This window comes from Salmo trutta, chromosome 15 (assembly GCF_901001165.1).
Source record: "Salmo trutta chromosome 15, fSalTru1.1, whole genome shotgun sequence".
NCBI classification, from domain to species: Eukaryota; Metazoa; Chordata; class Actinopteri; order Salmoniformes; family Salmonidae; genus Salmo; species Salmo trutta.
In genome coordinates, this window is record NC_042971.1 from 31,231,443 (window position 1) to 31,248,499 (window position 17,057).

Below are 17,057 nucleotides of genomic sequence, written 5' to 3' on the forward strand. Positions count from 1 at the left end.
GTGCTCAGCATATGTGGGAACTGTTGGAAAAGCATTCCTCATGAAGCTGGTTGACAGAATGCCAAGAGTCTGCAAAGCTGTCATCAAGGCAAAGGGTAGCTACTTTGAAGAATCTCAGATATAAAATATATTTGGATTAGTTTAACACTTTTTTGGTTACTACATGACTCCATATGTGTTATTTCATAGTTTTGATATCTTCACTTTATTCTACAATGTAGAAAATAGTAAAAATAAATAAAAACCCTTGAATGAGTAGTGTCCAAACGTTTGCCTGGTACTGTATATTTACTTCCCACAGCTCATTTCAAGTAGTGGGTCTTTCTATCATGGTGTTGAAATAAACTAACTGAATTTCTTGTGCAAACATTTTTTCAGTTTTCCAACTCTAACCTCATCCCTTTCTCCTGTAGAGTTACCAGGGTTAGGTGATTGCAATTGAGAAGATTTACATAAAATCTAATTAAACTGAACTGTGCTGGGTGGAGCAGAGCAGCACACACCTTTGGGGACGGAGGGGTTGACAGGGTTAGTGATGAAGCAGGACAGACAGACGTGGAGGGAGCAGCGGAAGCCCCCGTGCAGGGGGGCAACGAGAGCGTGATTGGCGATACACTCTCCATGGTAGAACTTCCCACACGCTGGGATCATACAGCGCCTCACATCCTCCCCGGGCTTTTTACACGCAAAACAGGTATGGACACCTAGCAACAAACACATCAAGTTTAATAAACTGATTTGCTTTTACAAGCCAGAGAGAATGGTGGATGTTAGGACGAGAGGATGACTGAGGGGAGAGAATCAGCAAAGTTACGTGTGAAACAATCAGACAGCACACTGACTCTATATGCAACTAATAATAGTCTTTCCACAATTTTGTCTGAGTAGGAATGAGGCATAAAAAACATGTTAATGAGGATAGAGTGGTTGTGTTTTTACAGAATATATGCTTGACCCACCAGACTTGCACTCCTGGCAGACGAACTTCCCTTTCGGAGGCTCTGTGAGGCCGCTACACTGGAGGTGGAAGGCCCCACAACACTGGCCCTCACACAGTAGAAGCTTCCCAGTCTTCTCACATACCTATCGTACAGTCCATAAAGGTTTACGCAACGTTAGAACAATGTACACAGCTATCTGAAACTTTCTGATGGGCAAAGAGCAAATAGACTCCACAATCACTTATAGCACATTAACCTTTTCACGTGTGAGTTCCAAATATCTCTAACGGTCACCCCAGCGTGAGTTGTTTTATGCACATTCCAAAATGTGATTGTTTCGCAACGCGATAGTTATCACATGCTGCCTGATAATTATCTGGAGGTTATGTTTCTACTTGTCAATTTCAAATTATTTTCTATCAAGTTTTATTCTCTAACAACAGTTTGAATTGAGGTGTCTTCCGCCACCTCATTAATTCACATAGAAGTAGCCCGTTTCACTGTTGCAGACAATTTATGTTTGAGGCTTTACTGAGCTGGACAAATTTCTTCAAGGAGAGCCCAAGCACTTCCCCAGTGTTTACGCAGATCAAGTATGCAGACATTTGCCCAGTCTTGCACAAACCTTTTCCCTCTGGCACATTTTCTGGCTGGCGCTCGCATTGCCTCTATTGTTGTTTTCCCCAAAAATTATAACTTTGGACACGTGTGTGTTCCTATCAAAGTAAGTGCCTTATTTTCTGTATATCGTGTTTTCGTTTCACAGTACAGTACCAGTCAAAAGTTTGGACACACCTACTCATTCAAGGGTTTTTCTTTCTTTTTTAAAATTTTCTACACTGTAGAATAATAGTGAAGACATCAAAACTATGAAATAGCACATATGGAATCATGTAGTAACCAAATAAGTGTTAAACAAATCAAAATCTATTTTATATTTCAGATTCTTCAAAGTTGCCACCCTTTGCACACTCTTGGCATTCTCAGAAACAGCTTCACCGGGAATGCTTTTCCAACAGTCTTGAAGGAGTTCCCACATATGCTGAACACTTGTTGGCTGTTTTTCCTTCACTCTGTGCTTCAACTCATCCCAAACCATCTCAATTTGGTTGAGGTCGGGTGATTGTGGAGGCCAGGACATCTGATGACCAAAGGACAGACCAAAGGACAGATTTCCACCCGTCTAATGTCCATTGCTCGTGTTTCTTGGCCCATACAAGTCTCTTCTTCTAATTGGTGTCCTTCAGTAGTGGTTTCTTTGCAGCAATTTGACCATGAAGGCCTGATTCACGTAGTCTCGTCTGAACAGTTGATGCTGAGATGTGTCTGTTACTTGAACTCTGTGAAGCATTTATTTGGGCTGCAATTTCTGAGGCTGGTAACTCTAATGAATTTATCCTCTGCAGGAGAGGTAACTCTGGGTCTTCCTTTCCTGTGGCGGTCCTCATGAGAGCCAGTTTCATCATAGCGCTTGGTGGTTTCTGCGACTGCACTTGAAGAAACTTTCGAAGTTCTTGAAATGTTCCGTATTGACTGAGCTGCATGTCTTAAAGTAATGATGGATTTGAGTTTCTCTTTGCTTATTTGAGCTGTTCTTGTCATAATATGGACTTGGTCTTTTACCAAATAGGGCTATCTTCTGTATACCAACCCTACCTTGTCACAACACAACTGATTGGCTCAAACGCATTAAGAAGGAAATAAATTCCACAAATTAACTTTTAACAAGGCACACATGTTAATTCAAATGCATTCCAGGTGACTACCTCATGAAGCTGGTTGAGAGAATGCCAAGAGTGTGCAAAGCTGTCATCAAGGCAAAGGGTGGCAACTTCGAAGAATCTAAAACATAAAATATATTTTGATTTGTTTAACACTTTTTTGGTTACTACATGATTCCATATGTGTTATTTCATAGTTTCTACAATGTAGAAAATAGTAAAAAATAAAGAAAAACTCTTGAATGAGTAAGTGTGTCCAAACTTTTGACTGGTACTGTATGTACAGTATATGTGGAGCATAATGTATTTACAGTTTTATTCACGTTGTCATGTACTTGTGACAAATAATGCATTCCGATTATTGCATAGATTGTAATAGACACCTGTGATTTGTGTAAAATACTCTTTTAAGGTTGTACTAATTATGATGAGCTAATGCTAAGCTATTTGCCAGCTATGTGTGGCACCATGTTTGTTGACATTATACAATGCATTCTGGGTGTCACGTAAACATCTGTCAGACCAAAGATGTTATAATGAGGTGAAGGAATGGTTCACTTATCTTTCGAGTAAACTTCCGTAATTGAATGGAAGTGATTGATCGTAGACGACACACCCCTTCAACATGCATACAGCAAACAGACCAAACTCATCTTGTCTCCTTTTCATATCTTTGGTTGAAGCGAAAAAACAAACATGGTGGCGCGCACAAACTACATATCGTCGGATTACTTAAGATTTTTAGAAAGTGTTTTACTCAATTATTTTGATCAATGATGTGATGTATTGTAAATAGTAATTATTAGCTAATTCATATTGTGGTTTCTGTCAGCCGAGAGTTAGCGCTAGGACTAATGTAGCCTACATTTTCCGGCTGGATGATTGTGTTATGCCGTCGCTGCTTCTGTGAGTGTCTGAACATTGCACCCAAAAATAAACTGCTCACATTCAGGACATAACTTTGTAAGGAGTGTGTTTGTGCAAAATGTTTCTGTGAAAAAACAGTGTGGCCAGCTCAAACGCTAACTGTTGCGTCAATCAAAACTGGACGTTCTAAATACGCGTTCTAATCACACCGGTTTGAGAGTATGCTCCAGGGACCACTGTAGAATCATCACACCCGGTTGTTGGTACATGTCAAAGGGTTAAAGAACATAAGGTAACCACTCTTTTTATAGATTTCTTTCCCAATTTCGTGGAATCCAATTGGTAGTTATAGTCCTGTCTCATCGCTGCAACTCCCGTTCGTACTTGGGAGAGACGAAGGTCACGAGCCGTACGTCCTCCAAAACACAACCCTGCCAAGCCGCACTGCTTCTTGACACAACGCCCGCTTAACCCGGAACCCAGCTGCACCAATGTGTCGGAGGAAACACTATACACCTGACTAACGTGTCAGCGTGCATTGCGCCCGGCGCGCCACAGGAGTCGCTAGTGCGCGATGGGACAGGAATATCCCTGCCGGCTAAGCCCTCCCCTAACCCGGACAACGCTGGGCCAATTGTGCGCCACCCCATGGGTCTCCCGGTCGCGGCCGGCTGCGACAGAGCTTGGACTCAAACCAGGATCTCTAGTGGCACAGCTAGCACTGTGATGCAGTGCCTTAGAGCACTGCGCCACTCGGAAGGCCCCTTACCACTCTGATATTGGTGATGTTAGACCTACTCACCTGACACACATTCTCCTTCAATGAGGCCACGCCCCCTCTGTCCACTATGATCTTCTTATTGGGCAAGAGTGTGTCATCGAACTGTGAAGACTCCTCCCTCATGGATGAAAAGCTGTCATCGAAACTGGATGTAAAACCCTGTGGAGCAAAGAAATTGAAAATCAGCAGGACAGTTCAAGCACCGAAAGCCACATTGCAAGCAATCATGCCGTAACACTATTCGATGCAGAATTATTTTTTTCAGGTACGTATGCATGTTTTAGTGTAATTATTTTCTTTTTTGGATCATTATTGTGTAATTACAATTTTTCCATGTAATTTCTATGTTATTATCGGGTAAAACATATGGACCATAAAATTAAGCTGCAGATTTAACCTCTTGTCTGACCTCTGGGTCTATGGTGTCCCTCCCATCGTCATGGAGATTAGTGTCCTTAGTGGGGGGCGTGGTGAGGTCGATGTCTGACCCCCTTTCCATGCAACTCGGGGTCTGGGGGCAGGGTGCAGGGGTGCAGGGCAACATTGTGGAGGATGCAGGGGTGGATGTCATTGGTTGCTTGATCTTTGATTTAAAGGAGTGTTGTCCAGAGCCTGGGAAAAAAAACAGTCAAGTCAACTTTGACCGCAAGGCCAATCAAGCCTCTGAATTGACACTCATGAGGTAAATGAAAGCAGTATCACAAAGCATTGTGATAAACAGTGTATAGCCTTACATTTCTTAATGCTTTTCCCGTACTCATCTTACACAACAGTGGGAAAGACGCTTAAGAACTGTGTAATGCGGACAGTTTGAGGGAGGTCCTTCCTGTGTAGACTGACCTGAATGAACAGCATGGCTTGATGAGCTGGACTTCAGGGACTTGACCTGTAATACACAATTAACCAGTCAACTCCTGCTGTAAGGCCTTCATTACTGTGAAAATCAATGGACCCATAAGATACAAAAAAAGATACAGAAAAAAGATACAGAAAAGATACAGAAAAAAAAAAATTACTTGAAAATTAATTATATATAGCAATTGTTTCTTGAAGAATGTAACGTATAAATGCCTCATGAGCTTAATTCAACTGTCTAACCCCATCAGACCCAAAATATATATTTTTTTCCTCCACTGTTTGCAAACAATGTCATTGTAAACAAACACTGTATAGCTTAAAAACATGGTTAAAACCAGAATTTTGATCTCATATATGGTCAGTCCTTGCATCCATTGCCCCATCTGTGAATTTAGTGGTTACATTTACATAGCAGGTTTTAGTGGTTACATTTACTTTTAAAAATCTACCTTTCCAGAAACAAGTCTCTCACCGCTGCCGCTTGCTATAGACCACCTTCTGCCCCAGCTGTGCCCTGGACACCATATGTGAACTGATTGCCCCCCATCTATCTTCAGAGCTTGTGCTGCTAGGTGACCTAAACTGGGGCATGCTTAACACCCCGGCCATCCTCCAATCTAAGCTTGATGCCCTCAATCTCACACAAATTATCAATGAACCCAACAGATATAACCCCAAATCCATAAACACGGACACCCTCATAGATATCATCCTAACCAACTTGCCCTCCAAATACACCTCTGCTGTTTTCAACCAAGATCGCAGCAATCACTGCCTCATTGCCTGCATCTGTAATGGGTCTGCGGTCAAACGACCACCCCTCATCACTGTCAAACGCTCCCTAAAACACTTCAGCGAACAGGCCTTTCTAATTGACCTGGCCCGGGAATCCTGGAAGGATATTGACCTCATCCCGTCAGTAGAGGATGCCTGGCCATTCTTTAAAAGTGCCTTCCTCACTATCTTAAATAAGCATGCCCCTTTCAAAAAATGTAGAACCAGGAACAGATACAGCACATAGTTCTCTCCAGATCTGACTGCCCTTGACCAGCGCAAAAACATCCTGTGGCGTACTGCATTAGCATCGAATTGCCCCCGTGATATGCAACTTTTCAGGGAAGTTAGGAACCAATATACACAGGCAGTTAGGAAAGCTAAGGCTAGCTTTTTCAAGCAGAAATTTGCATCCTGTAGCACAAACTCAAAAAAGTTCTGGGACACTGTAAAGTCCATGGACAATAAGAGCACCTCCTCCCAGCTGCCCACTGCACTGAGGCTAGGAAACACTGTCAAGACTGATAAATCCACTATAATTGAGAATTTCAATAAGCATTTTTCTACGGCTGGCCATGCTTTCCACCCAGCTACCCTACCCCGGTCAACAGCCCTGCACTCCCCACAGCAACTCGCCCAAGCCTCCCCCATTTCTCCTTCACCCAAATCCAGATAGCTGATGTTCTGAAAGCTGCAAAATCTGAACCCCTACAAATCAGACGGGCTAGACAATCTGGACCCTCTCTTTCTAAAATGATCTGCCGAAATTGTTGCAACCCCTATTACTAGCCTGTTCAACCTCTCTTTCGTATCGTCTGAGATTCCTAAAGATTGGAAAGCTGCCGCGATCATCCCCCTCTTCAAAGGGGGAGACACTAGACCCAATCTGCTACAGACCTATATCTATCCTACCCTGCCTTTCTAAGGTCTTCAAAAACCGAGTTAACAAACAGATTACCGACCATTTCGAATCCCACCGTACCTTCTTAGCTATGCAATCCGGTTTCAGAGCTGAGCCACGCTCAAGATCCTAAATGACATCAGAACCACCATCGATAAAAGACATTACTGTGCAGTCGTACTCATCGACCTGGCCAATGCTTCCATTCTGTCAATCACCACATTCTTATTGGCAGACTCAACAGCCTTGGTTTCACAAATGATTCCCTCGCCTGGTTCACCAATTATTTCTCTGATAGAGTTCAGTGTGTCAAATCGGAAGGCCTGTTGTCCGGACCTCTGGCAGTCTCTATGGGGGTGCCACAGGGTTCAATTCTCGGGCCGACTCTTTTCTCTGTACACATCAACGATGTCACTCTTGCTGCTGGTGATTCTCTGATCCACCTCTACGCAGACGACACCATTCTGTATATTTCTGGCCCTTCTTTGGACACTGTGTTAACTAACCTCCAGACGAGCTTCAATGCCATTCAACACTCCTTCCGTGGCCTCCAACTGCTCTTAAATGCAAGTAAAACTAAATGCATACGCTTCAACTGATCACTGCCCGCACCTGCCCGCCCGTCCAACTACCCTGGACGGTTCTAACTTAGAATATGTGGACAACTACAAATACCTAGGTGTCTGGTTAGACTGTAAACTCTCCTTCCAGACTCACATTAAGCATCTCCAATCCAAAATTTAATCTAGAATCGGCTTCCTATTTCGCAACAAAGCATCCTTCACTCATGCTGCCAAACATACCCTCGTAAAACTGACCATTCTACCGATCCTCGACTTCGGCAATGTTATTTATAAAATAGCCTCCAACACCCTACTCAAAAAATTGGATGCAGTCTATCACAGTGCCATCCGTTTTTTCACCAAAACCCCATATACTACCCACCACTGCGACCTGTACGCTCTCATTGGCTGGCCCTCGCTTCATACTCATCGCCAAACCCACTGGCTCCAGGTCATCTACAAGTCTCTGCTAGGTAAAGCCCCGCCTTATCTCAGCTCACTGGTCACCATAGCAGCACCCACTCATAGCACGCGCTCCAGCAGGTATATCTCACTGGTCATCCCCAAAACCAATTCCTCCTTTGATCGTCTTTCCTTCCAGTTCTCTGCTGCCAATGACTGGAACGAACTGCAAAAATCACTGAAGCTGGAGACTCATATCTCCCTCACTAGCTTTAAGCACCAGCTATCAGAGCAGCTCACAGATCACCACACCTGTACATAGCCCATCTGTAAACAGCCCATCCAACTACCTCATCCCATACTGTATTTATTTATTTATCTTGCTCCTTTGCACCCCAGTATCTCTACTTGCATATTCATCTTCTGCACATCTACCATTCCAGTGTTTAATTGCTATATTGTAATTACTTCGCCACCATGGCCTATTTATTGCCTTACCTCCCTTATCTTACCTCATTTGCACACACAGTATATAGATTTTTCTACTGTATTATTAACTGTATGTTTGTTTATTCCATGTGTAACTCTGTGTTGTTGTATGTGTCGAACTGCTGTGCTTTATCTTGGCCAGGTCGCAGTTGTAAATGAGAACTTGTTCTCAACTAGCCTACCTGGTTAAATAAAGGTGAAATAAAAAAATCAATAAATAAAACATTTCTCCAGCTCCATTCCTAAGCTCTTTACCCAAAAAAGTGGTGGAGTGTATGCTTTGTTTTTGATTGAACTGCACATTGTCCCTTTAATGCACAATGCACAACCATTCCCTAACCCCTCCATACCTTTTTCTTTGGGATTGTGGCAGCCCCCGAGTATTCCAGAATCTTCAGTGTGGGTTTTCTCTGTCTCTTATGGATGGTTTCCAAGTAAGGAACGTCACCTGCCACAGGACACTGTTGTTATGGACCTTTACACACATCTGGGATAATAAGGTGTTTAGGATCTAAGACCACTACTACAGAGGAGTAATGTAATAAAAACAGTATTTTCCTTGGTTTCACGGCACATTGCTTCCGAAAATATGTTGTAATTTTTTGCAATTCAACCAAAGTATACATTTGATATGTAAATGGTTTCTCACCAACATTCTTTGTAAGACTGTCACACAACATTGAAGGGTCTGCTTCAGGAGGCAGGGTTAGAGTATCTATGGACAGGATAGGTGCATCCTGAGGGGGAGTGTTCTCGATTAGGGGAGGGGCTTGTCCATTTGGGGTCTTGGATGGTTCCTCTGGGGGCAGGGATTGTATTTCAGGAAGTGGGTTCAGATGGGCGTGGTCATGTGTGTTTTTTTCTGATGGTAGGGCATCTGGTTTGTTGCTGTTGGACTGTGCCACCTGGAAAAACATGAAGAGGGTATAGAACTGGTATCATGATACAAAACCCTGAAAATCCAAGAGATGTAATACTGTATGTTTGAATGAGCTACCTTTCCCAAAGACTGGAGGGCCTTTTTCTGTTTCTTCCTTGTGGAGAATATCTGATCATACTCTTCTGTCCATTCTATGAGTCTTTTGCTTGGTTTTCTAATTCGTTTATGTGCTGATGAAGGACAAGTGCACAAAAAGTATGAATATACCACACATGTAAAAACCATGTCATTTCATGATCTACAGAATTTGTCATCATGGCCCTGAATCGGACGCTTTCACTTCATAGCTTTTGATATTTTCATTATGGTATAATTCCTGAAGCAAAGTCAATGCATTGATCAGTCATAATCTCCTTTGGGATACCCTTCTGTCAAACCAAGAAGAAAAAAAACTATTCCTTACCTGTGGGAGCCTCCTGGCCTTCCCCAGTACTTTGTGTAGTTTTTGCAGAATTGATGGCTGGTATAATCTGCTGGTCCAACCTTGTCTTTGTCTGAAAGGACACCGATGTGTCTGCACCACCCTGCTTCAAAGGCACCATGTTCTGTCGTCTCTCATTCAGTAGCCCACTGCAGCCCTCCTCCAACCCCCCTAATGTCCCTGAATTCTGGTCAAACTTCTGCCAGGCATTGCTCGAAAGATGGTGTGAGGCCTCCATCCCAAGGTAGCCAGGTCCAGGAGACCTCTTACCACAAGGCTCTTTTCCATTAGGTTTATTTTTAGTCCCAGACAAGCCTCTCTTTTTGGCTGGCCTTTTCAAGTCCTGGTTTATGCTGCCTTCAAGTTGTGGGATTTCTACTTTCAGAGAAGACTTGAGCTTGGGTTTGGCCTTTGTTTTGCCCTTGTACTGTTGACTTTTACTGAGACTAGGGCCTTGACCGAGTGACTCCTCTCCTAGTAAGGGTGGAATCACTGAAGGCTCTTCTTTTACATGGTCACTGGGTGGTCCGATTTCCAGCTCCAAGGGTGTACCATCTTTCTCCCTGGTATCGTGCTCGTCTTTCAGCAGCATGAGGAAAGTACTGAACTTGTAGTTAGTGTCTGGTTTAAAAGACACATGTTTTCCATCACCATCACTTGATTCCAGGGACTTGAAGGATAACTCTTTGATGTCTTTGAAGACGTCCATGGGAGAGAAGCATGGTGAGGGAGAGGAACAGGACATGTGAGACACACAGTTCCCTTTCTTTTCCTTCCCAGAAGTTAGAGGTATGAATTCTGCAGGCATCTGGGATACAAAGAAGCCCTCATTTTCTGTCTTAACCTCTGCCTCAAAGTCCTTCGACCTGGTGAACTTTGATGAAGAGCAATTTGGCAAAGCTATGATCTGATTATCGTTGTCAACCTTTGAAGGTTTGTCCTCTGTATAACAGTTTGTTTTGGTCTCTGGTTTATCAGAGGGAGTGTTTGTGGAAGATGAGACCTTCCGCTCAGCTTCCTCCATAGCTTTAAGGGCTCTGGTCATGAGGCGGTTGCTAGCGGGCAGATGCGCAGGCTGCTTGCCCAGGTCCTTCGACTGATCCGAGAGCTTGGGCACACTTAAGACTGGAGTCTTAAACTGATCACCAGTCATTTCTTTGACTGTTGCATTGGACACTGGAGTCTTCGACTGATCAGCAGGGCGTTCTTTGACTATTACACTGGACACTGGAGTCTTCAACTGATGACTAGAGCATTCCTTGATTGCCACACTGGACACTTGTGTCTTTCTGTTGACAGCAGCTGCAGTTTGAGTATTTTTCTTGCAGGGGCCCTTGCTAAAGGAACTGTGTTTAGATATGGAGGTGGTAGTGATGAGTCGCCTGTCTTTTCCTGGTTTGCTGAACCACAGGCCAGTTTGGACATCAGGCTGCGTTTTTACTTTTTTTACTACTAGAACTGAGGGCTGAGTCTGAGAGAGCTTGGATTGACGCTCAAGTGCTTTAGGACACAAAATATTGGGGATAGAGTCAAGGTCCAAATATGGACATTCTTCGATGTCCCCCTCTGGCTTGTCAGTGCTTCCATATCTTTCGGTGTTGAAGAACTCATTTTTAGATTTTGATGCTTTAGTTGGATTCTTCTTCCTCTGAGGCTTCTTGAAAATGCTTCCTTTCGTTGGGGAAGGTTTACTTTGTGGTGACACAGTTCCATTTGTTATATGACTTGGTGCAGGGGATATAGACACGGATGGAATGGAGAAAGGGGGAATTGGAAGGTCCTCATTCTCTGATGTGGACCCATCATGGAGGGTTGTATCTATGGAGTCAGGTATAGAGGCCACCATTTTGGGCCGCTCTGTGAGGACAGCTTCTGCCTCAGCCACACTTTTTTTCCAAGATGCTTTAAAACGCTTGGGTATCTATGGAGGAAAATAAAGTGTTTTTGTAATCACAAATATTTGTATTTTAGATACATCCAGGTAAAACATGAATGATTATTGTCCAACATACAAAAAAGCTGTGCCACATGTTTGATTCACATTAATAATTACAGTGTATTTGTAGTCTTTGTCTCTTTGCCTTCCTCTCCTGCGTATCAAGGGGAGCTGTTCAAACTCAAAGCCTCCATGAAAAGTGTGCGTAGCTTTCCCTGCGACCCAGGCCAGTTCCACAGGCTCTCCAAAGGTTCTGATGTGGTACTGCCGACAAGGCCTATCACTGGGCTCTGAAACATCACCACACAGGAGCAAAGGATCCGGGCCACTAGGTATTAGTGTTCGTAGATTTCATATTCATTGAACCTTTATCGCAGGTATAAAATACATTTTGCAAGAGAGATGTGTCCATTTCAATGTAAAGTGGATTGTGAAATATAACACTTCCAAGCTAGTACAAATCTGTTCCACAAGATCAGTTCAAACCAAACAATGGGTTGTTAAAATAATACCCAGGACCAGGGCCTACCTTTCATTTTGTGGTAGGTTCCCTGTACTGGGTCAACTGTCATCTCACAAGGCCACCAGGGTCTTCGGTTGAACTTTGCCCATATAACTTCTCCCTCTAAAAACTTTACAGGTGGAAGGGACTTCTTCTTTGGGCTGTCCATCTGTTGATAGACACCAAATAAATCAATATTTAAATTACTTCAAGACATGTTTAAAAAGGTTCAAATTCATGTAATATGCAGTACCAGTCAAATGTTTGGACACACCTACTCATTCAAGGGTTTTTCTTTATTTTACTATTTTCTAGAATAGTGAAGACATCAAAACTATGAAATAACACATATGGAATCATGTAGTAACCAAAAAAGTGTTAAACAAATCAAAATGTATTTTATATTTAAGATTCTTCAAAGTAGCCACCCTTTGCCTTGATGACAGCTTTGCACACTCTTGGCATTCTCTCAACCAGCTTCACGAGGTAGTCACCTGGAATGCATTTCAATTAATAGGTGTGCCTTGTTAAACGTTAATTTGTGCAATTTCTTTCCATCTTAATGCTTTTGAGCCAATCAGATGTGATGTGACAAGGTAGGGTGGTATACAGAAGATAGCCCTATTTGGTAAAAGACCAAGTCCATATTATGGCAAGAACAGCTCAAATAAGCAAAGAAAAACAACAGTCCAACATTACTTTAAGACATGAAGGTCAGTCAATACGGAACATTTCAAGAACTTTGAAAGTTTCTTCAAGTACAGTCGCAAAAACCATCAAGCGCTATGATGAAACTGGCTCTCATGAAGACCGCCACAGGAAAGGAAGACCCAGAGTTACCTCTGCTGCAGAGGATAAGTTATTTACAGTTACCAGCCTCAGAAATAGCAGCCCAAATAAATGCTTCACAGAGTTCAAGTAACAGACACATCTCAGCATCAACTGTTCAGAGGAGACTACGTGAATCAGGCCTTCATGGTCAAATTGCTGCAAAGAAACCACTACTGAAGGACACCAATTAGAAGAAGAGACTTGCTTGGGCCAAGAAACACAAGCAATGGACATTAGACCGGTGGATATCTGTCCTTTGGTCTGATGAGTCTAAATTTCAGATTTTTGTTTCCAACCGCTGTGTCTTTATGAGATGCAGAGTAGGTGAACGGATTATCTCCGCATGTGTGGTTCCAACCGTGAAGCATGGTGTGGGGGTGTATTGCTGGTGACACTGTCAGTGATTTATTTAGAATTCAAGGCACACTTAACCAGCATGGCTACCACAGCATTCTGCAGCAATACGCCATCCCATCTTGTTTGAGCTTAGTGGGACTATCATTTGTTTTTCAACAGGACAATGACCCAACACACCTTCAGGCTGTGTAAGGGCTATTTGACCAAGAAGGAGATTGATGGAGTGCTGCATCAGATGACCTGGCCTCCACAATCCCCCGACTTCAACCCAACTGAGATGGTTTGGGATGAGTTGGACTGCAGAGTGAAGGAAAAGCAGCCAACATGTGCTCAGCATATGTGGGAACTCCTTCAAGACTGTTGGAAAAGCATTCCAGGTGAAGCAGGTTGAGAAAATGTCAAGAGCATGCAAAGCTGTCATCAAGGCAAAAGGTGGCGGCTACTTTGAAGAATCTAAAATCTATTTTGATTTGTTTAACACTTTTTTGGTTACTACATTATTCCACATGTGTTATTTCATATTTTTGATGTCTTCACTATTATTCTACAATGTATAAAATAGTAAAAATACAGAAAAACCCTTGAATGAGTAGGTGTGTCTAAACTTTTGACTGGTACTGTAAGTTAAAAAAAGTATTATATCAGAATTTACATGCCAATTTAAATACGCAAATGTAAACATAAACAAGCATTCCAATATTTCCCAAGACTATACGGTTGCTGAGTTGCCAGGACCAAAGTCCTGGTAAATTAGGTTAGGTAAAGTTAAATCCCTGCAACTCTATCCTAATTTTCACCAAATGCAAGATAGTGCAAATCCACATTATATTACCAACTATCTTTTAAACACTAAAATGCATATATCAGCTATGTGCACACTCTCTGGTCTAGATGTCAGTCAACCTTACTAAACGTGTATCAACTGATCATGTATAACATCAGCCACTAAACACCAGCCACTAAACAAAGCTCTGGATATGGCCTGACTAATGACTTTTCTCTGTGCAGGTGTTTTATTAATTTCAAAAGGTACAACTATTAATTGTAATTCACCATATGATATGCTGGAATTACATGGATCATCTCCAGCTATGAGGATCTTATCTATTATAGAGGAAGTGACCTCGGATGACCTTTCAAGCTAATTAGTTAGACTTTAGGCCTCTCACTATCTTCATTGACATTTCACAAATAATCAAAACCAATAAGCTTGACAATTTATGTTGCACAGTAAAACAGGTGATCTGGACTGAAAAGGAAGTACCCAGGCCAGAACTGTGATGTTACAGGATTAAATATGAGGGCTGTTGGGTACTGCATGATGTTGCTGTGAATAGCCATGTTATGTAAAAGGTTCATAACAGTACTAGGACTTGCCATTGAAGGCCCAGAGGGGCTATTCCCAAGAGAGAGCGGCTCACAGTCCCTCCCCCAGTCCTCGTCTGAACCTTCATGTGCCGTTAATGGGGGGACACTAGGGGACTGCAAGCCTTTACCCACAGATAGCCCTGGCTTCAGTAATTGCTTTACCTTCAAGTTTAAAAATTCAGGAAGTGGTTCAGGTGACTTTCCAACTTTTCTCTGTCTGTCTGTCAGAGGTAAAGCTGTATCCTCATCATCCTCTTCATCATCATCATCAAACAAAGTGGACTCAAAGTGCAGGCTGCCATTCGCAAAAGGGCTATTGCTATCCAGTGAGAAGTCTGGACTAGGTGGGTCAGAGAAGCAACTGTCACTCTTCTTCTCCACACTAGGATTAGTCTTACTGGTGTCTGTGTCTCTGCTGCTTTGCTGGGGAGCTGTGAGGGCCAAGGAATTCCCAAAGTCAGTTTTCCCAACAGCATTCCGGGTGTGCGAGACCTCCCTCTCCCCCTCTCCAAGCTGTACCAGGTCCGGGTGGCTGACCATGGTGGTCAGGTGCTGTAGCCTTATCAGAGGACTGTAGGAAGAGGATAGGTCCTTGGGCATGAACCCATAGGTGGATGGAGGTTTGAGGGCAGGGGTGGTGGACAGATGCATGGCACGTGGAGGGTCTAGTCTAGAATTGGGGTTATTGTGCTTTGAGGAGGGAGAGAAGGAAGGGGTCATTGGGGGCAGAGGTCAATGTTGGGTCAGTGTGACAGGCCTGAGCATTACTGATGTGCAGTTCATAGGGCCGACTCATCCTGGCAAGGCTCCATCCTAAACATAAAAAAACAGAAATAGCAAAAAAAATATTTAAAAAATAAGTGATAGCAACTTTAATTGCATGGATTTGCAATTATTGATCACATACAATTTTTTTACTGTTCGTTGTTAGCTATTATAGAAAGTGGCAAAAATGGGGATGGTAATGGTATATTATTGGAAAGTGTTTTTTTTAAACTTATAAAAAAACAATAGTGTTGTAAAGTTAGGAAAGTTTAAAATTACTGAGTTTCGCTATACATAAAAGTGTGAGATGGTTATCTTGCCCCACCTAAAAAAAACTGTTTAAATAAAGTATTAGGCAACAGTGTCATCATCATTCCACTCCTCGCTACACCGCCAAGAACGTGGAATTGTGGCAACCTATGCGCGTTTGGCAGGCCGCTGGTCATGTTAAAATTAGACCAGAGTACCTGTAATGACACGCTGTCCTGCCCAGCGACAACGAAGGGTTAAGTTGATTTCAAAAGGCTGATGAAGAAATCGCGAAACCAAGAATAAAATGGACAGCTCTTGACAGCGCCTGTGCATCAACTCTGTGTGCCATGGCTCACGAGGCACCACAGAAATATAGGTTCAGTGCATCGCTGGCACGCGAACATACAGTATCGACACACAAGTTCACACTGCCACACATACGTACAGACTTCCACCGACAGATGTATACTGTACACAATGACGGAATGTTTAAACAAATAAAAACGCGTATGACAATGATATGCCGCAAGAATCTTACCATTTAAATGTCGGTCACCGCAAAAACAACTGTCAACCTTTTCATTTCTATCATTAAATATGCTATTTTCGAATTTTGTGAAAGCGGATGAGGAGAATCCCAGCAGCAGCAATACTAGGCCAGGATCCTGTGGACATATACTCTACTTGCGATAGCTCTTACACCACCAGCGGCCCCTTCAAACGATAAATATATGCATGCATTTCACTTACTGAGAGAACCACCCATTTACAGCGGCATATCATACAGTGCTATAAGTTTCTAATTCCTTGTTACCTCATATTCAATGAATTATTAAATTATGACTATTTCCTAGCTGCCGACCTGCCCCTTGCAGCCCCTGCCTGCCCGTGTCTGTGTGAGAGCGGACCAATCGGCACTGCCTCCCAACCCCCAGCTTGGAGTATTGCTGAGGCTTTGAGTTCCACCAAAAATCCAAAGATATGTGGGATGGGAAAAATACTGGCATATTCCTCTCTACTGGTTTTTAATTATCACATACATTTTCAATTACTGTCATTCACATTAATCACTATGACATGCCTGTCATTTGCTCAATCTGTGCCAACAATGGCATCATATCATACCCCATATGGACATCTCATGCGCTTTTAAATTATAGGATTAGAATGTTTTCATGTAAATGCATTCTAATATAGGCTACCCAGAAAAAAGATGGCTTCCTTGCCTTTAGACGAGTTGCAAAACCTTTTCTCTGCTCACCGGGTCCTTCAAAATGGAGTCGGTTCACAAAAAACAGGCCACAAAGTGTTAATGTGCTCGATATGAAGTTCACATCAAAGCGAAAAAGATTGAACCGCAATTACGCACACATTTCCAATCCATCCAA

General features: G+C 42.8%; 1 protein-coding gene across 1 annotated transcript in view; it reads right to left on the reverse strand.

The window, feature by feature from the left end:
* LOC115148812 (histone-lysine N-methyltransferase, H3 lysine-36 and H4 lysine-20 specific-like) overlaps nucleotides 1-16,593 on the reverse strand; it is a 31,767-nt gene extending 15,174 nt beyond the window's left edge. The window contains exons 1-13 of the mRNA XM_029691061.1: nucleotides 16,208-16,593; nucleotides 14,815-15,465; nucleotides 12,124-12,265; nucleotides 11,712-11,884; nucleotides 9,641-11,579; nucleotides 9,295-9,407; nucleotides 8,947-9,202; nucleotides 8,648-8,745; nucleotides 5,151-5,196; nucleotides 4,720-4,922; nucleotides 4,332-4,469; nucleotides 960-1,083; nucleotides 504-704 (exon numbers count right to left, since the gene is read on the reverse strand). Coding sequence (XP_029546921.1) covers nucleotides 504-704; nucleotides 960-1,083; nucleotides 4,332-4,469; nucleotides 4,720-4,922; nucleotides 5,151-5,196; nucleotides 8,648-8,745; nucleotides 8,947-9,202; nucleotides 9,295-9,407; nucleotides 9,641-11,579; nucleotides 11,712-11,884; nucleotides 12,124-12,265; nucleotides 14,815-15,372 — 3,991 coding nt within the window. The 5' untranslated portion in view covers nucleotides 15,373-15,465; nucleotides 16,208-16,593. The remainder of the gene's footprint in view (nucleotides 1-503; nucleotides 705-959; nucleotides 1,084-4,331; nucleotides 4,470-4,719; nucleotides 4,923-5,150; nucleotides 5,197-8,647; nucleotides 8,746-8,946; nucleotides 9,203-9,294; nucleotides 9,408-9,640; nucleotides 11,580-11,711; nucleotides 11,885-12,123; nucleotides 12,266-14,814; nucleotides 15,466-16,207) is intronic.
* Between the last annotated feature and the right edge of the window lie 464 nt (nucleotides 16,594-17,057).